Raw genomic sequence first — 24,102 nt, 5'->3', positions numbered from 1 at the left:
CCATTTCTGGAGAAGGGTCCAGACCCGAAACGTCAGCCTTCCTGCTCCTCTGATGCTGCTTGGCCTGCTGTGTTCATCCAGTTCTACACCTTGTTGTCTCTGATTCTCCAACATCGGCAGTTCCTACTATGTTTATTACCTTCCCTTTTTGCCACCCTCATTCTCGTACACATTTTCATGGACTTTGTCAGTCTGTTTCCCCAGTTACATTAGGAATGTGCTGAACTTTAGCCTACAGTTGGCTAACCTGTTGATAAAAATCCTGGAGTGGCTGAATCAATATATATTACTTTTACTGAGGCCACTCAAGTGGTTGGCCACAAAGCAGTGTTGCAGTTTATTCATATACTGCAACCAGCATTCCATTCTAGTGTGTTAATATAGAAACTTTTGATTACAGACAGATAAACTTTGATGTGCTTCGAATATTTCAGGCTGACCTTATTATCATTGACATCCTGCCTGATCCAAGTCAGTACAAAGAATAAGAGCATGGTATTTTTGGACACTTGTCTGTAAAGTCTGAATGTTGATTTCAGTAACCTGAGGCTTCAGCTTTATGCTTCATTTTATTTATCATAACATTGCTGGTCATGTAGATGGGATTGTTAGTATCCAAAGATGGACGGAACAGGAAAATATTTTAGATCTTGATCTGCTGTCAGGACCTGGTGCTGGTAAGGTGACAAAGGCTCCTACACTCTTATTTCTTTCCCCTTTTGGGGGCAGTAGATGTTCTGGGATCCAGTTTTGACATTTGAGTTAATGCAACATGTTGGCTGGTTGCTTGTTCCACCAGATGACCAAATTGAGGTTATGGTGTGACTCACTGCATTTGGGCCTGAGGAATGTTGTCCCACTGGGATGCCAGCAGAGACCCGTAGTTAACTCCAGTTATTCTGAAGGGTAGAGCATTATCATACTGAGTCCAGGGAAGCAATGACCCAAAATATTTACATGTAACCAGGTGGAATGCAATCAGCACTTTCATAGCTCAAAAAAAGCACAACAATGTTACACATTTTCTGCTGTTCCCTAATTGAAACACTTAAAAACATCATTTGTTTGTATCACAAGCTCCATCCCTGAGTGCCTAGCAGTTGCAGTGGACTTATAGTGATATCACTACACCTTCACTCTTAGAAAGAGGCCTCAGAATTTTTGCAGGCCTAAATTAATACAACCAACAACAGTAGATCTCTGCAAACATTACAGCAAGATGATTGTCATGGCGATGGGAGCTGGAAGGCTAGCTAGAGGTCCTATTTTTAGATCATTACTGCTCTGTAACACTGATCTTTCTTCCCAAGTGAAAAATCATTCCATCTGTGTTTTGTTCATCTCATTTCAGATGTCCACTCTTTAGGGATTGGAATGAGGTCAGTCAGGTGGACCTCAGAATAACTGGGACTGTTAACATGGTCCAATCAGGGAATCCTGACTGACAGATATAAACAGAAGTGTCAAGGGTTCTGTTCACTGTAGGAGCCGCTCTGAGCTAGCTAAGTTAGTGCAAATGTAAATAAAGGGTGACTTGGTAATGGGATAGTGGATTTCGTGGAGTTATTTCACACACCTCGCCCATTTTTTTGTTGTTCTGTTTGATCTTTTATCATTTTCTTCTCCTCTTGTGTTCTCGTCCAAATTAAATATTTGTGTGTTCTTTCAATACCTTCCAATTTTGTTGATTTTTTTTTATCATCTAGCTTTCATATAATAAACAGTTTGTAAGTTATTCAACCCATTAACTATGTTCTCCATGTTCTCCCTTGTTATCATTTCAGAAATGAAGGTACACATCTGTCTTCAAAAATTTATGTATGTTGTCTGACCTGTGTATTTCAAATTTTATTTTTATCTGTACTTAAGATTTTATTTGCTGTATTTCACTCTTTTAGGTCCTTGATGGACCTTAATGCGAAGCAATTACAAACCACATATTTGACTTAGTTTGTTGCATTCTTGTCTCTGAGTTAAAAGCCTTCGATTCAATCCCCACACGGGAGATGTAAGCACAGCCTAAGCTGACGTGTCGGTGTACTAGTGTGGGAGCTCTTCATTTTAAGAGCACATCTTTCTATATGATTTTACTCTTCTATGAATAGCATTGCTGGACATTTTACATTCACTTTCATTTACTCCCATCATTCATATTATTCTTAATCCATATTTGACTGTTCTAGTGCACTGTAGCTGATCTCTTATGTTTTACCCTTTGTAAACAAGAAGTCATCCAAAACTCTTCTGCTCATATCTTAATTTATAGAAAGTCCTGCTTCCCTTTCATTTTTTACTTGCTGACCTACATTGGCCCCTGTCAAGCAATGTTTTGACTGAAACTTTTTTTTCAGATTCCTCTATGATCCTGCCCTCCATATCTCTGTCATTTCCTGCAACCCCACAACGTTATTATACAATATTATAAAGTTTTGCATTATGTACAGAGTTTTACATTATTTTACATTTGAGGTAGTTCAATCTGAATCAAGTGTGTTAAATTTGAAAAAGGGAAATTATGAAGGCACAAGGCACAAATTGGCTGAGGTGGATGAGGAAAATACATTAAAAGGCATGACTATACATAGGCAGTGGTTAGTTTTTAAAGAACTATTGCATGACTTTCAGCTTCTGGACATTCTATCAAGATGCGAAAACTCAAACATCAGTCAATTGTGACTGACAAAAGAAGTTCAGGATTGCATAAGATTAAAAGACAAGGCCTATAAAATTGCCAGAAGTAGTAAATCCAAGGACTGGAACGTTTTTAGAAAACAGCAATGGAGGACAAAGGAACTGATGAGGAAAGGGAGGATAGAATTTAACTGTAATTTAGCAAAAGAATAAAAACATACTTTGAAGCTTCTAAAGATTCATTAGAAAAGAAACATTTGACTAAAACCAATGAGTCCATTGCAGGCAGATTCGGGAGAACTTATCATGGAGAATAGAGAAATAGCAGAGAAGATAAATAATTCATTTGTGTCTGTTTTCATTGAGACAGATACCAGAAATCTCCCAGAACTAGAGATCCCAGTGGCTAGGGAGAATGAAAAGTTGTAGGAAATTTATCTTTTTAATATCATACTGGAGAAATTAATAGACTTGAAAGTTGATAAGTCCCCAGGACCTAATAATTTACATTCCAGCATGTTGAACAAGGTGGCTATGGAAATAGTCAATACATTTGTGATTATCTTCTGAAATTCTATAGATTCCAGAATGATTGATTTCTGCAGATGTATCACCCCACTCTTGAAGAATGGAGTGGGAGACTAAAGAGGGAGCAACAGGAGCGCTAGCGACCCAGGTTCAATTCTAGCCTTGGGTGTCTGTCTGTGTGGAGTTGGCGCATTCTCCCCGTGTCTGCATGGTCTTCCTCCCACAGTCCAAAGGTGAGCAGGTTAGGTGGATTGTTCATGCTAAATTGCCCATACTGTCCAGGGATCTGTAGATTAGGTGGGTTAGCTGTGGAAAATTAGGATTACAGGGATAGGGTAGGGGGTGAGTCTGGTTGGGATGCTCTTAAGGGAATTGGTGTGGACTTGTTGAGCTGAGTGGCCTGTTTCCACGCTGTAGGGATTCTAAAAGGGATTCTATGAAAGCTGGTTAGCCTTGCATCGGTAATAGTCGGGAAAATGCTGGAATCTTTTGTAAAGGACGTGATAAACAGATAATGGATGATATTTATCTAATTGGACATAGTAAAACTTGAAGATTTTTTGAAGACGTTGCTAACAAAATTGATAAAGGAGACCTGATGAGCATTGTATTTTCAGAAACCTTTTAATGAAGTTCTCCACGAGAGGCTGATTAACAGAACTAATTTACATAAGTTAGGAGGTAATGCACTGGCATAGATTAGTGATTGGCTAATAGACAGAAAACAGAGTAAAAATAAATCGGCCATTCTTGCATCAACAGACTGACAGTGGGGTACTGCAAGGACCAGGACTTGAGGCCCCAGTTGTTCACCATGTATCAGTGGTTTGGAGGTAGAAAAAAAGTTTCCAGATTTGCAGATGGTACAAAGCTAAATGGGAATGTGTGCGTGGAGAAGAGGTAAAGTGGTTTCAGGAGAATTTAGACTGGCTTTGTTAATGGGCACAAACATGGCAGATGGAATATTATATGGAAAGAACGTGAGAGTATCCACTTTGATCGGAGGAACAGATGTGCAGAGTATTTCTTAAATGTTACTAGAATAGAAAGTTTTTTTTTATTAGAATTAGATTTTCATTAGAATTAGATTTTATTTGTCATGTGTACTCAAGTACAGAAATTCAGAAGTACAGTAAAAAGTGTACAAATTTCCCATCTATGGTGCCATCTTAAAATACAAAACCAGGAGTTTAAAAAAAAAAATAAAAGAAACAGCCAAAAGACAAAGGGAAAGTCCAGATTTTGAAGTCTTATCTCCAGGGACACTAGTTTCCTTGAGTCACATAAGGCTGTCACGCAGGTGCAGTAAGCTATAAGAAGAGCTAATGGAATGTTAGCCTTTATTGCAAGGGGAGTCGAGTACAGGAAAAATGAAGTCTTGCTTCAGTTATACAGGGGCTTGGTTATACAGTACCTGGAGTACTGTCTGCAATTTTGTCTCATTTTGAGGAAGATATTTTTACCATACAGGGAGTGCAGTGAAGGTTCATCAGAACTGCTGCCAGGATAGCAGGACATCTATGCAGGGAGATTGGGCAGACTAGGTCTGTACTCTAGAGTTTTGAACAGTGAGAGCTGATCTCATTGAAACCCGCAAAATAATTAAGGGGATCAATGGGGTAGGTGCAGATAAATCGGTGCCTCTGATGGGAGAATCTAGAAACAGGGGGAACGAGCTAAAAGTAAGGATGATGCTACTTGGGTCTGAGATGAGGAGAATGTTTTTCACCCATAGTATTATGAACCTTTGGATTTCTTTACCCTAAAGTTCATAGAAACTAGTCTTTGAGTATGTTTAAGTTTGAGATTGATAGATTTCAGATTATCAGTGACACAGAGTTATGGGCTGGGCTGGGTAAAAGGCACTAAAATGACCTACAAAAACAGAAACTGGTGGAAAATCTCAGCAGGTCTGGCAACATGTCTGGAGAGAAAACATAGTTAACGTTTTGGGTCCAGTGACACTTACTCACCAATTGCTGTTTTTGTTTCTGATTTCCAGCATCCACATTTCTCTCGTTTTTTTTTAATAAAATGACCTACTCTTTTACCTGTGTTCCCATGATATCTGCACTGTAATTCTGGTCTTCATTTCCAGTTTTTCAATTGTGCCACCATTGATGGTTGTGCAGTTAGTTTCTTGGATTGTGTGATTTTCTTGAATTCTTTCCCTACATCTCTCTTCCTCCCTTTTTGTTCATAGAATAGAATACCTACGGTGTGGAAACAGGCCATTCGGCCCCATGTGTCCTCATTGACTCTCCGAAGAGCATACCACCCAGACTCCACCCCCCCCCCCACAAACCTATCCCGGTAAAGGAAACTGGAGGAAGCCCGTGCAGACCGTTGCCTGAGGCTGGAATTGAACCCAGGCACTGTGAGGTAGCAGCACTAACCACTGAGCCTCCGTGCCTACCTCTGGGACTTGGCTTTTGGCTCATCTGTCCCGATAACTCCGATGTGTTGTATACCCAATATCGGTGTCTTGTTGTCATACTTGATCTTGTAATACTCCTGAGAAGTGGCTCAGGGGGCATTTAATTATAGTATAGGTGCTATTATATAAGTTATGTTTACGTCAATATATCATACCTTGACCAAGTTTTGTTCACGACCAACGCCACTAAAACCAAAAGTTTTGGACATTCTATCTTATTGCTGTTTGTGGGTTTTGTGGCACTTGTTGAGTAAATTGTCAGCTTTGTTTGCTTTACAGCAGCAATTACACTTCAAAGTATTTAATTGACTGTGAAGTGCTTTCGGACTTCCTGGAATTACAAATTAAATACAAGTTAAAGTAGAAAGAGAAAAACTGCCAACTGCCCATTCATCCATGGCTTTCAAAATATTTTAAGACTTGGCCAATAAGGCAAAGATATGGATTCTTTCCCCATTTTGGTCACATCATGGAATCTTAATCTGAAATATTCATCAGTCTAGTACTGCATTTGCGGTCATGCCCACAAGTAACTTTTTATAAGCTAATTTTCAGACCTTGCTGAGGATCACTATATTTTTTAGCTGTTGTTTTCATATCTAGAATTCAGTTTCTCTGTCACTCACAGTGGCCAGCAGCATTTTAGACAGGTCGTATTTTTTTTGGCTTCACCCTTCTTCCCCTACTTTCTCATCTTGTGCCATCCTGTCTCCTTGTCCCTGCCCTTACCTCTCATTCGCACCATGCCAACCCTTTTAAGGATTATTTGTGAATGTATGCAGCTGAAACTGGTCCACAGACATTCCCTGTAGTGCCTGGAATATTTGCTTTGATTATTACTTCCAAAATGATTTATAAGCTGGTTGTAGTGCAGATACATCTTTAAGCAAAAACTGACCTGAAAGGGTCCAAATTGAGATATTGAACAACTCCAATGTTACCTTCGAACCCTCTATTTTTAATTTTAGCTTAAACTCTGTAAAAAGCATTTTAATCCAAAATTACTCAATGTTTCATCATTTCAAAAAGTACAGTGGAAATTTACAATTCTTAAAGACAAATTGATGCTTTGATGCAAAAAAATCTCTCAATTACAAGTAGTAAATGATGTGACAGAAACAGGATGTATTCCGTTCACTAACTTTGAATAATGCACATGGGAAATTAAATAATTGGCAAGTCATGTTCAACAAAGATAAATGTGAAGCGATATCTTCTGGCAGAAATAACCGGCAGTTCCCCAGTGAAGCACTTCACCTGACGAAGGAGCAGTGCTTCGAAAGCTTGTGATTGCCAATAAAACTGTTGCACTGTGACCTGGTGTTGTGTGACTCATGACTTTGTCCACCCCAAACCAACACTGGCACCTCCACATCATGATATGTGAGATGGCATGGTTGACTTCAGTACCTCTCAGTTTAAGAAGTGGGTATTTCTTTTGCTACATTGTTATTCAAAATTGGTGCGACAAAGTGCATGTCAGCTAAGGAATTATTGCTTTCCACTGTGCCAATTTGTTCTTGGCTGTGTCAATGGATACGTCAGTTAGGCTTTGCTTATCATTTAGATTCTCTCACAGTGAATGACCACAAGTCTGATGTGCAGATAGCCATGATTTTGTGGTGCCATATCCTAGCAGGAGTTAATACTTTTAGGAATGTCAAGGTGAAAGTTGAAACAAAATGGTTAAAGATGTTCTGTTATGAGCTTTGCGTTCAGTTCTCTTATTTCAATATCTATTTAACATGAAATTGAAGAATAGTTTTAACTCTTAGAGATGTAACTTTTTAAGAATTTGACTAAATGAAAAAGGCTGAAAAATGAGCAGAAGATCCTGCTGAAGCTCCTACTGCAGAGGTTTTGTAGCACAGAAACCAGTTATCTGTATAATATAGCAGCCAGAGTACATGCAGTACGTCAGTGTGATCTGAAAATGGTTCAGTACAGGTTTAGCCGAATTTACCAACTTTTGAATTTTCTTCCTCTATAATTAAAGCTTAGTTAGCGCTATTTTTGCTCTGTTCAATGGCTTTGCTAACCTGGGGACAATTTTTGGTGATTTGTGTATCTGTACTCTGAAATCCCCTTTGTCCTCAACCCCACTTAGACTTGCATTTTCTAATGAAAAGGTGAACTGTCTGTTCTCCCTGCCAGAAGATATTGCTTCACATTTGAATTTGATTTGCCAATTATTTTCTCATTCTACAAGGCTGTTGTGTTAATGTCCTCTGCAATTTTCTGCAAAGTGGTATTCATTTTTCACAAATAAATAATGCATAATGTTTATTAAAGGAAAAAATATAGCTTTTAGTGATTTGTTCTTTTCTGGACAAGACAATACACTGGTGCAGATGTTGGAGGACTGACAAATTCTGAGCACTGCGGACAGTTTTCATTTCCAGCACCTGTGCAGTGCACCCAGAAATAAACAAATTTCTACCTTTTATTGTTAAATGGTTATGGCTTTATCATCCGTTGTAATTTATTTTGTTGTATTTGTCTTTAAATTTGTAGTTTAAATTACTGAAATGTTGCTGCTTTTGGTTGCAGTGAGAATTTCCTACCCATTCACAAGTACCAATAATCTTCAATTCTGAGATCAGTTTCTGTGTTTAACAAGAACATTATTGGTGATATCACTGTTGCCCAGTGTTAGCATCATGCTGTCCAAGGTGCATGAAACTTTTTAGGGACTAGGTTATATCTGAGGCATGCTCATGCTATATGGCTAATGCAGTGTAAATATTCATCCTGGCAGCTTGGTTGAATATGAAAAGTATGATTTCTTAAATAACAATATGCTCTCTTCCTTTTCCAACAAGTCTGTTAATTTTCTCTACAAGAAGTAGTCAGTTTGGAATTCAGGAAATGGTATTGTGAATTAAGGTACAGTTGTTTCAGCACCTGCAAATACAAGGGACGAGTATAAGCTATATTTCATGTTTTCAAAGTCAAAGTTTCATTTACTTTTGAGTAAAGTGCATGTTGCCTGCGACAAATAATCCCCATTCCACGTATCACTTTCATATTGATGAAATCACATGTGTAACCCTGTGTACGAAAGGGAAAATCAAGCTTCTATTGTAGTTAACTGCAAAGACTAAATCTCCCCTGACTCCTCTTAGCCCCTCGGCTGTCTACAGGACTGAAGTCAAAAGCAGCTTGGAATATTCATCTACACTGTAACATCATTCAGACTCAATATCATTCTGTCATTGGGCCGAACCTCATTGTTTGTGAGTGTCGTTACTGTAAGCTCATGGAGGAGACCCATGACTACCACCGTAGGGCAACACTGCCTTGCCAATGTTGCCTAATCCCTAACACAACATTTTTCAAAAAAGCAGTCACCGCACATCCATTTTCTGTGAAACGGCAATGTTCAAGAGCATGTTGTCCAATGTTCGAATTCAGACTGCACTGTTTCCTATGCAAGACATTATTAACATGATGGCCACTACAGCATGTAATGCAGCTTTCATTCACCTTTATTACTTTAATTGTTCTTTCAACAAGAAATAAGTAAGCGAAGAGCCAGCTGTTTTGCCCATCTAGGTCCCTTATACCAAGGACTGTCTATAAAATATATAAACTATCTTTCAAATCTTAAAAAAAAAATCAACTGCCAAATTTCTTCCTCTCTCCCTTCCAGTAAACCGAATTAAACTTTGAGCTAACATTCGCACTTTCCATCATACATCGCATGTTTGCAGTCAATTGCCTTCATTCATATGATATTTTTATGGTGAAAGTAGCTCAGCAATCCTTCTGTTCTGCATGTTAAATACATTCACAGTTTTATAGTGAAATGAAATGGTTTGGCATATTTTAAGTGGTAAGTTGTTGAAAACTTTCTAATCATTTGTAGACTGAATTAAAATTTCAATTTGAAAATATCTGTACCACATGCAAATTCCATCGTTGGCTGTAATACATAGTACAGTGGCTTCAAGGTTCATTAAATCAATGATATCATGACCCCAACAAATCTGACTGTGAAGATATTCCTAGGTTAATCGACTAGTTACATGGTAAATTTAGAAAGGACCTGAGGGCTAACATTTTCACGCAGAGGGTGATGCGTGTATGGAACAATCTGCCAGAGGAAGTGGTGAAGGTGAGCACAGTTGCAACTTTTAAAAGGCATCTGGATGGCTATATGAATAGAAAGGGTTGAGAGGGAAAGGGTCCAAATGCTGACAAATGGGACTAGGTCAGATTGGGATGCCTGGTCGACGTGGACGGGTTGGACTGAAGGGTCTGTTTCCGTGCTGTATGATTCTATAATCCATTGTATTTTGGAGCTTAAAAAGTAAATAGTGGAGAGTGGCCCATTGTGCTTCTCCAGCAGCGGAAACTAGCCAGTGTAAATGCATTGAAAAATCTCAGATACTTCACCTGCAAATGCTATAGATGCTACTCGGAGAATTCATGACCTGACTATATATGTTGTACCTAGAATTGGTTCCTTGGAAATATGTCACTGTAGCCGAGGCTAAATGTGTGTTCGTTCCTTTGCAGAACAATTGCTGGAGTTTATGCATCAGCTCCCTGCTTTTGCCAACATGACTATGTTTGTCAGACGTGAACTGTGCTCAGTCATGATCTTTGAAGTAGTAGAACATGCAGGAGCAATAATAACTGATGATGGAAAAGAGGTAACCAATGCAATCAGCTGTGTTTTTTTTTATATTTACAATTTCTAGAGCTTCAGTAAATCAAATTATTTTCATTAGATCTGAAAGAATTGATTTACTTTAGTAAGAAAGTTTGTGATCTTTGTTTTCTCCCTAATCCTTGACTGCTTCTGGGAATATGAGACTTGGGAACAGGTGTAAGTCAATTGATTTTGAAATTGTTGCTTCACCACTCATTAAGAACATTGATAATCTAGTTGTGCTGTCTACTCCACCTTCCTATTTCCCTAGTGCCCCCTTGATTGGAGGGGCAGCATGATGGCATAGCGGTTAGCACTGCTGCCTCACAGCACCAGGGAGCCAGATTTGATCCCAACCTTGTGCGAAGTTTGCACATTCACCCCGTTTCTGTGTGGGTTTCTATCAGGTCTTGTTTCCTCCCATAGTCTAAAGATGTGCTCTTTAGGTGGCTTGGCCATGGTAAACTGCCCCACACTGTCTAGGATTGTGAAAGCTAAGTGGATTAGCCATGGTAAGGGTGGGGATGGTGGGTCTGGTGAAATACTCTTCAGAGGGTTGGTGTGAACTCCGTGGGCTGAATGACCTCTGCTTGCACTGTAAGGGTTCTATGACTATGTTGTCTGTCTAACTCTGCCTTCAGTGAGCCAACCTCCAATAATTTCTGGAGAAGAGATTTCCACATATTAGTTACCCTTTTAGAGAGAAATGTCTGAAATCATCATAGAATCCCTATAGTGTGGAAGAACGCCATTTAGGCCATTGAGTCCACACCAACCCTCCAAAGAATCAATTGGTAAAAACTAGAATGAAAAGCTTATCTCTGTAATGGTGACCGTGGACCTATCACCAATTAGTGTAAACACTTGACTGGATCACCAGTGCCCTTTTAGGGAACAATATTTGCCATCCTTATCTAGTGTGGCTTACCTGTCACTCCAGATCCACACAAAAATGTGGTTGACTCTTAACTGCCCTATGAAATGGCCTAGCAGGCCATTTAATTCAAGGACATTGGGGACAGGTAAAAATGCTGGCCTTGCCAGCGACCCCTACGTTCTGTGAAAGCCTTAGACCACACTTCTTGTTTTCAAACTGTGTGTGATATTCCACCATATTATGATCATGTCACATAAAGATTCTATTACTGTTAGTTTATTTAATCCTGCCTCATTGCTCCTTATAAGGTCAAAGACAGAATTGAGCTCTAGAGCATACTTTAAGAAACTGTCCTGAAAGCACTGTTTAAACTGATTTTATAGGTTAACTTTGGCCAATCTGATTCTCCCCATCTACATGTCAATTTATTACTGTGTGCCTTTCTTGTACACTGCATTTGTTTCTTCCTATCTACTCTGTCCTGAAATATTAACTATTTTTAGGAAGCCTGTTAACTATTTGCACAAGTGACCTCTTACCTTTCCTAATTTTTATCTTTACCCAAAGTGATTCCACAGCTTAAAAACCGAAATTTCTGGTGAAACTCAGCAGGGGTGGTAACATCTGTAAGGAGAAGGCAGAGTTAACATTTCAAGTCTGGCGACTGTTCATCAGATACTGCCAGAACTGTTGAGTTTCACCAACAGTTTCTGTTTTTGTTTTACATATCCAGCATCCACTACATTTTTGTTTGATTCTACATCTTGTTTCTTTGAGTTTAAAGTCATCTCACAACTATACCAATGACGTCCTTAGTTACGAGAGCTACCATAGTCCTGTAGTCCTAGCATTCACCACCATGTGATCATGCCTCTGTAATGGCTGTAAGGTGACACTTGTTTGTATCTGACTTAACAATTGATCCATTAGTTATGAATGCTAAATGTGTTTAGATATAGTCTTTAACTCTATCTTTAAATCATTTTCATAAACACTGTCCTTATCTGCTGGTGCACACTTACGTATGTACCAGTCTGATGATGATTACCCAGATTGCTACCTTGCCCTATTACTGCATTGTTTCCCTTTTCAGTTACCGTATCTCTGTTTACTTGATTCCGTGGCTGTAGACTTACTGCAGCCAAGGTGATCCTTTCACAAGCTTCTAATAATACAGGTAACCCAAATGGATGATGCCTGAGATTAATTAAGTTATGATTCTTTCATCCATTTTCTCTCTATCCCTCTGACTTGGTCTGCAATTCTTCTCAGCAGTGGAGGTTGGATTAGTAGCTTTGTGAAATGAAAATGTCAAACTTGGGCCCTGTGATCCACAGTGTTACTTATTGATGGAAAAATTGTTGAAAATAATTATCAAACTACTAAAATGAATGTTATTTTAAGCACTTTTCTATTTATAAACCAGTGATCACATGCATGTGAATATCTCACTCTCCATTTCTCAATAAATAATGGAAGTGTTTTGTCCCCAGGATGATGGGTTGGGTTTATGATGAAAGGTTGGACAGGGGTTGGGTTGGTCTTAAGCTTAGAAGAATGATTTTACTGTAGCATATAAGGTTCTGAGCTGGCTTGACAGGATTATTGCTGCGAGGATGTTTCCATTTAGGGGAATCCACAGTTTCAAAGTAAGGGATCTGCCATTCAAAATGTAGATGAAGAGAAATTTCTTAGGAGGGTCTCCAATTTTAGGAATTCTTTTGTCCAGCTGGTAGCAGAGTCTGTATCATTGAATATGATGAAGGATGAGTTAGACAGATTTATGTTTTCCTTCGAGTTGGACCCGGAGCTCCCTCTGGATACTGCTATACAGTTCTACCACCCATCCTCTGACCTTTAGAAACCATGTCTCACATTTCTTTTAGCCATGTTGACAATGCAATAAATTCAGAACTAAAGGCAAGTGGCCATTAAAGGCTAACCCTGGTATTGGATAAAGTCTGAGGCTTAAATTATTAGGGGGATGCAATGGACTAGTTATATTATCACTAGACTATTAATCCAGATACCCAAGAAATGTTCTGAGGATCTGGATTCGAATCCCATCATGGTATTTGAATTCAATAGAAATCTGGAATTAAGAGTCTAATGTTGATTCAGGAAAACCTATCTGGTTCACTAATGGAAGGGAACTGCTGTCCTTGCCTGGTTTGGCCTACACCATACCACATTCACCCTGTACACTTACACACTATAACACTCACAGCAATGACCCACAGCAATGCGGTTGACTCTTAACTCTTCTGTCGGCAATTATGGATGGGTAGTAAATGCTGGCTGAGCTAGTGATGCCCATATCCTGTGAATTGATTAGAAAAACATTGCAAAATTGTCCTATGGTTTCACTGTTATAGGTGCTCCAGATTTTCTATCAGACCCCCATCTAAATAACTTCAGCATAACTATTATTTATTGTTTTATTTCCACTTGAAATTTTTTGTGTATGAAAGTTTTATCTCTTAAATCATATATTGAACTGTCTGAGGAAAAATTACTGGATAATGACAGATCACATTATGAGACAGCTGCAGGCGCTTCTAGTCAATATGGTTTCATTGATTTTATTTCAATGCATGTTAACTCCTCTTTGTCACAGATTAGCCAGTGACTCTACTGAAAGCCCCATTTTCATCTTGCTATTATTCTTTCGACCTAGAAAGGGAAACCCTTCTTATTTACCTTCATCAATTTTCTTAGCCCACTGTGTATCAGGCAGGCAGCCAACTCCAGATAGTGCACCAGGATTATTTCAAAATTGGCCACTGGGAAGCTTATGGCAGCAATTCATAAATATCATATAAGTACTGTCTATTATAAATCTCCCTTGACTATCTTGTTTTTAACAAAGATGTTGTTGAAACTCCCTCTTTTGGAAAATGAGAATAGAGTTTTCATTGTCAAGCTTTATCCATGCTTGACTGAACCATATTTCAGACTAGTTACAGTAATTGATTCAAGCTCTTATGTTTATTTGGTCGGGCAGTTAATACAGTTAAAGGCCACCAATTTATGACATACGCCATTTTTCATGCATCCTTCTCAGAATGTTCTGGGAGAGAACTCTATTCATAGTTCATAAACATGCAGAAAACTAAAATGTTTGTTTGTGGCATTGTTATTAATAGCAGAGAGCAGAAATCTCCCTTGTTCGTCATGACATTGTAGCTGAGAAAGAAAAGTCCTGGAATATTTGAGGCTTTTCAATTTGATTTTGATTTTTTTTTAAGTGACTTGTACAGTTTAAATCGATATTTCGCTATTTTGTTTTGTTTAACTTCTAGTTGGAATCGTGGTATGTCATTCTAAATGGCTCAGTGGAAATCACCGATTCTCATGGAAGAACTGAAACACTTTGCATGGGAAATAGTTTCGGTATTTCCCCCTCTTTGGAGAAACAATATATGAAAGGAATTGTTAGGACGAAAACAGATGATTGTCAGGTAAGGATGTGCTTCAAGAGCACTTTGGTTATTGCAGTTTAACAAAAGAGTTTCTAATTTGGCCACATTTGGAGGCTTTGAAGTGATGACTATTTCCTGGGCAACTGTGAAACAAAATGAAATAATTAGACCATCTCTTTGAAAGCAGCTGGGCTCTTGACACTGGTAATGTGTGCATGTGTTGGCAGTGAATAGCTACAGTTAGTGCCAGGTACATGACTAAGCTGAGAATTTGAATACCAGTCAAGACTGGTTGTTTCTGTCTGATATCTTTCCCCAGACTCTACCTCAAAGTAAGAAAATTTCAGCAGTTTGAATAGAGTTTTCTGAGAGGTAGACCAAATAACCTACTGAGTGAAGAATAATTGTTTATTCATTTATGATTAATGGACATGGGCACTTCTTGCAAGGCCAACATTTGTCACTGATCCTTGTTGAACTGTTGCAGTCTAATGGAGTGATTTAGAGGATTAGTGGGAAATGCAAGTTGTATTCAAATGTTACAATCACAGTGAACTGTAGAAAATTATAGGATAACTGACATTCAAAAAATAAAGCTAAACAGTCCCCCTCATTCTGCATTCTAAGATTTGTTTGCAAGTTTATTACTGTAATTGTTCTCAATAAATAGTTGGGAAATCTGCAATGACACATCTGAACTTGCTAGTTTCGAGTGCTGTAAGTTAAGATCTGAATGACTGTTCATAATTCCCTTATTGCAGATTAAGCCAGATTCGTGGTAGGTTTTGATTCAAATGCAGCTTAGGCAAATCAGGGAAGAGTTTTATGCCCTTTGTATATTTTATGTCATTGAGCACATTGAGATCACTATCTTTAATGACGAGCATTATGTCTCCCCAATTTTCTACCTGATTTAATTTTTCTAGTTGCAAGATGCTGCACCTTCTTGAGCTTTGGAGTAAAAGTGTACTTACACGACATTTTATTTTGATATGATGAATGTGATACTTTGTAGCCGGTAACAATCATGAGTATCTGCAGGGCAGAATTCTATTCATGCACGTAGGTTCATTGTACTCTGTTTTGTAAGCCTCGCTGAGCAGTAAATATACTGTTGCCTCAATAGATTTATGAACCAAGCATGATAGAAATGTGACTTGTAGATGTTTTTAGATCTTCAGGTTTATTGATCATTATTATAGACTAACTTTCAGTTGAATCTTCCTGCTGCTTTTTGTAATGTTGAGCTGTAGTGTGGTAGTGACCATACAATAGATTACAGGAAAACTGTGACTTAACTATTTGTAACCTAGTCCATTTATTGTTATTTATGTACTGTGACAGTAATCAATTTTAAGCTTGTGGAATGGCTTGCCTTATTATTATATTTGCCTTCCTTCATACTTTATTGTGCCATCCATTAAGAAAATGGATACTGTTTTATAGTCTTTAAGTAGCAAATTTAGTGAAATATGATTATCTTGCACAGGATTATCTTCTAAACTAATTAGTCATTTTATCTTTGCAAACCGGGGGTAAGCTATGTCCCTAAGCCTTGCAAAGCTGACTTTTATTCCTAAAAGGTGCTTAACGTAACCATTTCTTTCTTTGTCTACCTTATGGTAGTTTGTAAGCATAGCTCAGCAGGACTACTGCCGGATTCTGAATCAAGTGGAGAGGAACACTCACAAAGTTGAGGAGGAAGGGGAGATAGTCATGGTGAAAGAACATAGAGAGTTGGACCGTAGTGGAACAAGGAAAGGACACATTGTTATAAAGGTAAATTAGAGTAAAATGTTTCTGGATAGAACTGTTCATTTTTTTTCTCATTGACTTTTTACTAAAAGTGACTCTCCCAGATGTGAAGTAAATTTATTACCCAGCTATTATGTAACTACAATCTTGATGTACCATGGAAACAAACTGTTACAATTCCCATGGATACTGATTCTCAGTGATCAACTTGAAATTTTCTCATTTGATTCCTTTAAGTTTTCGCACCTTTACTGCAACTGACAAATTAAAAACAATATCCATTAAACATTGCCTAGTCAGCAACTAATACTCTGAACTAAGATAGCCCTCATTAATGTTATAATGTGACTGATACCCGTATGCATATTACAAAATACTTCTCCACTGGATAACAGACTTAACAGTTAACAGTCTAGAACTCTGTACCTGGAGAGTTGTAGAGCATAGAGTGCTGCAAACATTTAAAGAGAAAGTTGATAGATTTTTGAGTTATCAGCTGGAGAGGATTGAGAAAAGATTTACCAGGATGTTGCTGGAAATGGAGGGTTTGAGTTATAAAAATAGGCTGGATAGGCTGGGACTTTTTTAACTGGAGCATAGGAGGTTGAGCCATGAGGGGCATAGGTGAATAGCAAGAGTCTTTTCAATAGGGTCGGGGGGAGTTCAAAAGATTGGGGTGTATTTTTAACGTGGGACGAGAAAGTTTTAAAAAGGATGAGGGGCAGTGTTTTTACACCGACAGTGGCCCATGTGCGGAATGAAGTGCCAAGTAGATGCAGATATAGTTAGAACATTTAAAAGACACTTGGATAAGTACATGAATAAGAAAGGTTCTGAGGGATATGGTCCAAATGCAGGGAAGTGGGACTCGTTGAATTTGGGAACATGTTCGGCGTGGACTCGTTGGATTGAAGGGTTTGTTTCCATGCTGTTATTCAATGAGATAACACAAAAGAGGAGATGAGGACTGGGGCAGAGCAGCCATGATCTCATTGAAAGACAAATGTTACCTTGCTCTCTCTCTCCGCTAATGCTGTCTGACCCACTGTGATTTCCAGAATTTTACGTTTTTGTTACAGATTCCATCATCTGCAGTAATTTGCTCCTCTTATTTCTTTTGTCCTTATTATTGTTAATTCTTTGTATATAGTGTATTATGCTTACCTATGTGAGACATTCTGGCTGGCATACAACCGTTTATGTAAGCTAATGGATTGAAGTGTCTGTCAGTGGACCATATCTGTTGTTACCATGGCCACGTATAGCAAAGAAGCTGTTTGCTTTCAACTGCAATAATTGTTGTTTTAAAATGTACCAATTCAGCTCCATTTTAATGGTGAAGTCTAAAGCCTCAGTGTCAGCAATAGTGAATGGTGTTAATTCTTCTTCAGGGTTTGAATGAAGATTTGTAGCTCGGGTGCTGGTTGTAGATGTTGGTGTGTTTGCCGAGCTGGGATGTTTTATAGCAGACATTTTGTCCCCTTATTAGGTGACATCATCAGTGCTCCTGTGAAGCACTGTTGTCTTGTGCCGGTTTTATGGTCTGGTTTTTGCTGCTTCCGGTAGATGCTGGTTCCGGTTTTTCAACTGGTTCAACACTACTATCATAGGACAAGCTAAACAGAGGACAGCCAGGGAATTCTTGGAGGCTTGCCGTTCATCCACTGGCTCCATCAATAAACATATTGAATTAGACCCGATATACCGACCATTACAACGCACGACCTGAACCGGCACCGACCGGAAGCAGCAAAAACCGGACCATTTAAATTTGAACTGGCACAAGACAACAGGAGGCTCCACAGCACTGAAGATGTCACCTAGTAAGGGGACAAAATGTCTGCTGTTAATCCTCTTCCTGCCATATTGCTTTCAATGTATCTGTTTCCATCAGCATGTAGGGTCAGTTCAGCTAAGTTGCTGGAGGGCTTGTTTGTGATGCATTGTGATGCCAACAGCACAGGTTTAATTCCCACACAGGCTGGGGTTACCATGAAGGATTCTCCTTCTCGACCCCTCTCCTCGTCTGAGATATGGTGGCCCTCTGCTTAAACCGCCACTAGTTGTGTCTCTCTAATAAGACAGCATACCTGTTTTCTGGTAAGACCATGGCATCTTTATCTGCCTTTTATTTCAGTGTATTGTCTAGTTATAGGCACACACATCTCTGTATTGTTTCTAGAGCTGGATAAAATATGAAGACTGTGCTGATGCACAGAAATACAAAAATTCATTCCAAGGTGTCCTCTGGTTGTGTCCTGCATCCAAGATGTTGTTTCTATCTATATTAACATAATTTCATGAAAGTTAGGTGAATTCACTTAAAACAGGCCTAAGAATGAATTAAAATCCCTCAGATTTTTATTTTCTTTTGTCACTCCCTTTCTTGCTTTCCATTTCACAACATGTTTATCATTGAGAATCATGTAACCAATCTATCAACGTATTGTTAGTGAAGAGCTGCATCAGTGCACTGTCCTGTAATACAGTAGCCTTACTTTGCCTCAAGTGCATATTCAACAGCCAAAAATTGGTACACACTTCTATTGCTTTATCTTTCAGCTGAGGTATTTGTGCTCTTCTAAAAAGAAGTGAGAGCTTCCAATTGTAAAATGCCCTTTCACCATTCAAGGACTTCTAAAGACCTCCATGGTCAACTTAGTACTTTTGAAATATAGTCACAATTGTAATATACAACATGTTAGCTCATCTGCGTATAATTAGATGCAATTAATAGTACAGATGACATAGCTGAAGACACCAAGGGAACTTGTCAGCTCTACAAATTCATTTTGTACCATGGATCTTTTCTGTGCACCTTGTGTAGTTACTTTATTGCCTTAGCTGAAAGGTGGCACCTGTGGCAATGCAACAGTTCTTCAGTACTATGCTGAAATATTATCTTGGATTGTATGGCCCAACGCTCCCACTGACCGAAAAACGAAACATTAGTAGACTTGATTTTCATCATTTATGTAAAAATAAAGATTCAATTTGCATGATACCTATACAGTGCTTCATTAGTTAAAAGTTAACCTTTAGTCACGCTAATTGATAAAACTGAAATCTAGCAGCTTCCTAACATATATGTATGTGCATGTGAATGTACAATTTTATTAAGATTTTGTTTTCAGTACATGTGTAAAAACAAAGTGTTTGATTTGATGATGCTTGTACAGTGCTTCATGAGTTAAAAATTAAGCTGTAGTGATGTTATTTTATAATTCTAAAACTTAACTTCCTTACATACCTGATGAGATGCATACAACCTTATAGATGCACATTTTATTATGACAGTGTATAATGTCTTGATTCATCTATTTTCTCTGTTGAGTGAAGTACCATCAGCACTTCCCTGTGAACTGTGGAGAAGGAGAAAATCAAAAAGGTCTGTAGGATAATTGATTTTAATAACATTCCTTTACTTTTTCAGGGAACACCGGACAGACTTATTAGGCATCTAGTCGAAGAACACTCCATCGTGGATCCCACATACATAGAGGATTTCTTATTAACATGTAGAACATTTCTGTCAAGCCCCATGGAAGTTGGAGAAAAATTACTGGAGTGGTTTCAAATTGATAGCCTTCGGGACAAGGTTAGTGTCAAGATTGAATTAGTTTCCAGAGAATAAAATGAAAATGTAAAAAATGGATAGTAGAAGACTTTTTTTGTGCATTTGTATGAACTACCATTTTGTGTGACTGTATATCTTGACAATGACATACAGCAGCCTTCTGTAGTAATGAAAGTATGTAATTAAGTTTATTTCAAACCTGTGAGCATGCTTTATAGCTTGTTTCTGTCTATATGTATATGTATATTTCTAAATTCCAAATTATCTTGTTTTAGGTTACCCGAGTTGTGCTGTTGTGGGTGAACAATCACTTCAATGATTTTGAAGGGGATCCTGCCATGACCAATTTTCTCGAGGAGTTTGAAAATAAGTTAGAAACTGCAGTAAGTATATAAATTGCAGTCGTAAAAGAGAATTTCGCTCATCATTAACTATTTTTTCATGATAGAAAGGCAAATACAGAAGTAAGCTCTAGTATGATTTAATAATAGCAATATCACTTCAAGTTGAGCACAACAAATTAAATGCATCGTTAATATGAGCAAGTGGAAAATAGAAAATGCATTCAATGGTAGAATATGAGCACCCTGAATATAGTGCTGGGGGATGGATTTCTATGGTTTGTAAAATGTATAAACTGGAATCATTTTGGAAAGATGGTTGTTTATACAACTGAGTCAAGGTTCCAAGCAAGCACATTCATTGCCTACAAACAACTTGTTTTTTCCATATTGTCGTCATTCCCTATTTTGCTGGCACTTTAATTATGCTATTGATGAGGCTCTGGTGAACAATAAATGGCTCAAGCTTCACTTTTTTGCAATTAATCATGTAATTGAACCTCAGTAGTAATTGTTCCTAAATGACTATTGTTTTTTTTCTAAGCGCTTGTCATAGAATGTCACTAATTTAGTTCTGATCAGATCAATGACATAATGTAAGACTTCACTACCAATCCCAACCATGCCCATTAACTATTTCCCCAAACACCATTCTATTAATTCATTTTAAAAATTGTCCATTCTTTTGTTCTATTGGTCTGGTTAACAGCATTAAATATCATCACGTGTTTGTATACGTGTTGATTTTTGTTTAAATTGATGAGGTCTAGTAGCAACGATAGATTGCAAAGTTAAATTAATCAATGCTTTTGTGCATAGCTCTGCCTCATGCCAGAACATACACTACACTGATGCATCAAGTGCCCCATATGTTGCCTTATCATGTATTATTGCCTGAATAAAGATTATTCATGGTTTAATAGACTCACACAGCCGGTTTTAAACAAGTAATGCCTGTTTAATAGTCACTACCAAAATATATATATATATGACTGGTTGATTTTTAAATAATTTAATTGAGTTTTGGATGCATTATGAATCATTTGTTGTGTCACAAGTATTTAATTTGAATACTTTGATTAGAATAACGACCTTCAATAACTTTCAATTACTCATTGTTTTCTACCTTTATTGTAAAATGTATGCAGAGTTACTATTCAATATATATTCTTTTTAATCTGCAGAAAATGAAAGGGCATCTCAGGTTGTTGAATATTGCGTGTGCTGCTAAAGCCAAATGGAGGCAGATAACTTTGTTAAAGCCTTCAAGAGAGTCCCCATTGTATTTCACTTTGCTTGGTGGCAGTGAGAGAGGATTTGGTATTTTTGTGGAAAGTGTGGAGGCAGGCAGTAAAGCTGCTGAGGCTGGTATCAAGCGAGGTGACCAGGTAAAAACTCCCACATTTGAAAATACAATTATTTGAAGCGATTGAACTCTTCGAAGCTTGGGCATTTTAAAATTTACCTGTTTTAATTTTTGTAAATGTATTAAATATTAAATGTATATTTTTGTTAATTATATTAAGCATGAACAAATATTGTATGAAATTGTGTCTTTGTATGCAATTACTAAGCCGGTATTGCTCTCACCTCTGAGTTACGAGGTTCTGGGTTCAAGTCCTGCTCCAGTCTTAAAACGAGACTCGGTGACATGTGTAGGAGATGTTGGCTTTTGAGTGAGACATTAAGCAGAGTCCCATCTGCCTTCTCAGGTGGATGTAAAAGGTCCCGTGGTAATATTTGGAGGAAGAACCAGGAGATTATCCCTGGTGTCCTGGCCAATATTGATCCTTCAATCAGCATCACATCAAAAGCATGTTTTCTGGTCATTATTCCATTTCTGTTGTGGAAATTTTCTATGAGCAATTTAGATGCTGCATTTTGTTGGATTCTAAAAATGACTGCATTTAAAAAGTTCTTTAGTTGCAAAGCACTTGGAGACATGTCGTAAAGCACCATGTAAATACAAGTTTTTTGTTTTAACTAGACTATCTAACCGTATATATGCAACCTGATTTATACAGGGCATGGTAACTTGTGTTTAAATCTTCCCTTTGTTCAGTTTCAAGCATTAGCATCTATGTTTATTTCATATTCCCTTATTTACCTGTAAGTACTTCCATGACAATAAGTATGAAACAGGGAAGACAATACAGCAGACTTAACTGTCACTTCGAACTTACACCCCAAACAAACCTTTTGTATTCTGTTTTGAATAGTCAGTTTAGACATGGCACCTTACTATACATTGCTAAGACGGTACTCAGTCCTATCTTAGATAAGACACTTCACCTCTACTTGGAGCAAATCTATCTAGATTTCCACTGAGTCATATGAAGTGGAAAACCGCAAAGATCAAAAGATCAATCACCCATGCAGAGCTAGCTGATCTTGGACAAGATGAGGTTGTATTAATTCTATAATTAACCCTAACAATGTAGGGCTAGGAAGACACAAAATTAGCAGCATTCTTCAGGTTTATATGTGGAAAATCCTGTTGAAAATACAGTTTGGAGGAGCAAGTGATGACGAGAAGCCTGTGGTGAGAGAAGTTGAGGTTCTGCTACTTTCTGGCAACGTTTAATGTTCAGACACATGCTTAATACACAAAATAAGAAATCTATAACTGGATGACAGGTGATTGGTCATTGCATTTTTGCCACAGTGATGATGCAGCTAACAAAATACAAGCAAAGGGGAAAGTATGTTTTGATTCTACCTTTCTTAATATCACTAAGACTTTTTAAACAAGTGACAAAACTATTTCAGATTATGGAAGTAAATGGGCAGAACTTTGAGAATATCCAGTTCACAAAAGCGCAAGATATTCTGAGAAATAACACACATCTGTCTATCACTGTGAAGACCAACATTTTTGGTGAGTGCATGTGAACTACAGGGTCAGGAGGCGGGGTGGTGGCGGGGAGGAGGAGGAGGAGGAGGAGGAGTAGGTGGTGTTGGTGGCTGGGAGCAAGACTGGGTGGAATGATCTTCGGAGAGTTGATGTGGACTTGTTGGGCCAAATAACTTGTTTCCACACTGTAGGGATTCTAAACAAAAAACTTCAATATAATCAAATTAATTAGTGCTGTTAGTGATATGACACGTGACTTGAGTTATTGAGTTAGTATCTTTGTGAAAATACTAAATACTTTCTTTATGCGTATGATTACAAATTATATTTAATTTTGTACCTTTGTCCTCAGGATGTCCCATTTCAAATGTACTATTTTGGCAGTATGTTCAATTTGCAAGGTTGCATTCTTAGCACAGTGTTAGCACTTTCAGTTCAGAGTCAGGTTGTGTGCTCAAGCCACATGACAAAGTCTTGAATGTGAAACCTCAAAAGGTACTTGAGTTTAGTAATTAGAGTGTGTTAGTGTCTTTTGAATGTTAAACTGAGACCCTGTCTGTACAATCAAGGTGAGTAGAAAAAATATACGGGTAGGTACTACTCAAAGTTCCCTTGATGCTGTGGTCAACGTTTTTTTTTCTCCAACAAAGATGCAGATTGTTTATTTAATTTCTGTTTGAGGAACATTGTGCTAATGGGGCATTGCATTTACTGACACAACAGTAAAAACACTTCAGACGTACTTTTTTTTGCTGTAAAGGGAGTTGGAATGACCAAAGGATCTGCAACATATGAGATGAGTCAAAGTTGTTCTTCTTCGTTTATTCTAGAAAATTATGTTGCGTCCAGAGATTTTGTAGTGGCAATATGACTGATATTTAAGGAAAGTTTTCATCACCGTCACCTCAGTAAGGATAAAGGGAAATTAAGGACCAGAACCTACACAAACCATCACCAAACTAACGTCTTTTCTGTTTCCAATTCATTAATTCCTACTAGTCCCTTTCTTTGTTTACAAATTAC

At 38.0% G+C, this 24,102-nt stretch overlaps 1 protein-coding gene across 4 annotated transcripts in view; it reads left to right on the top strand.

Annotated features, from left to right (window-relative positions):
* LOC109927338 (rap guanine nucleotide exchange factor 6-like) overlaps positions 1–24,102 on the top strand; it is a 337,005-nt gene that overhangs the window by 224,759 nt on the left and 88,144 nt on the right. For 3 of the 4 annotated variants that reach the window (XM_048603585.1, XM_048603584.1, XM_048603583.1), the window contains exons 1-7: positions 10,123–10,254; positions 14,433–14,591; positions 16,179–16,331; positions 19,741–19,905; positions 20,160–20,267; positions 21,410–21,613; positions 22,995–23,103. In XM_048603585.1, coding sequence (XP_048459542.1) covers positions 10,135–10,254; positions 14,433–14,591; positions 16,179–16,331; positions 19,741–19,905; positions 20,160–20,267; positions 21,410–21,613; positions 22,995–23,103 — 1,018 coding nt within the window. In that variant the 5' untranslated portion in view covers positions 10,123–10,134. Of the gene's footprint in view, positions 1–2,859; positions 2,906–3,299; positions 3,308–10,117; positions 10,255–14,432; positions 14,592–16,178; positions 16,332–19,740; positions 19,906–20,159; positions 20,268–21,409; positions 21,614–22,994; positions 23,104–24,102 lie in introns of those variants that run through there. The other variant, XM_048603586.1, reaches the window with a different exon arrangement.

Source organism: Rhincodon typus, chromosome 12 (genome assembly GCF_021869965.1).
Source record: "Rhincodon typus isolate 14 chromosome 12, sRhiTyp1.1, whole genome shotgun sequence".
Classification (NCBI taxonomy): domain Eukaryota; kingdom Metazoa; phylum Chordata; class Chondrichthyes; order Orectolobiformes; family Rhincodontidae; genus Rhincodon; species Rhincodon typus.
This window is presented reverse-complemented; position numbering and strand designations above follow the sequence as displayed.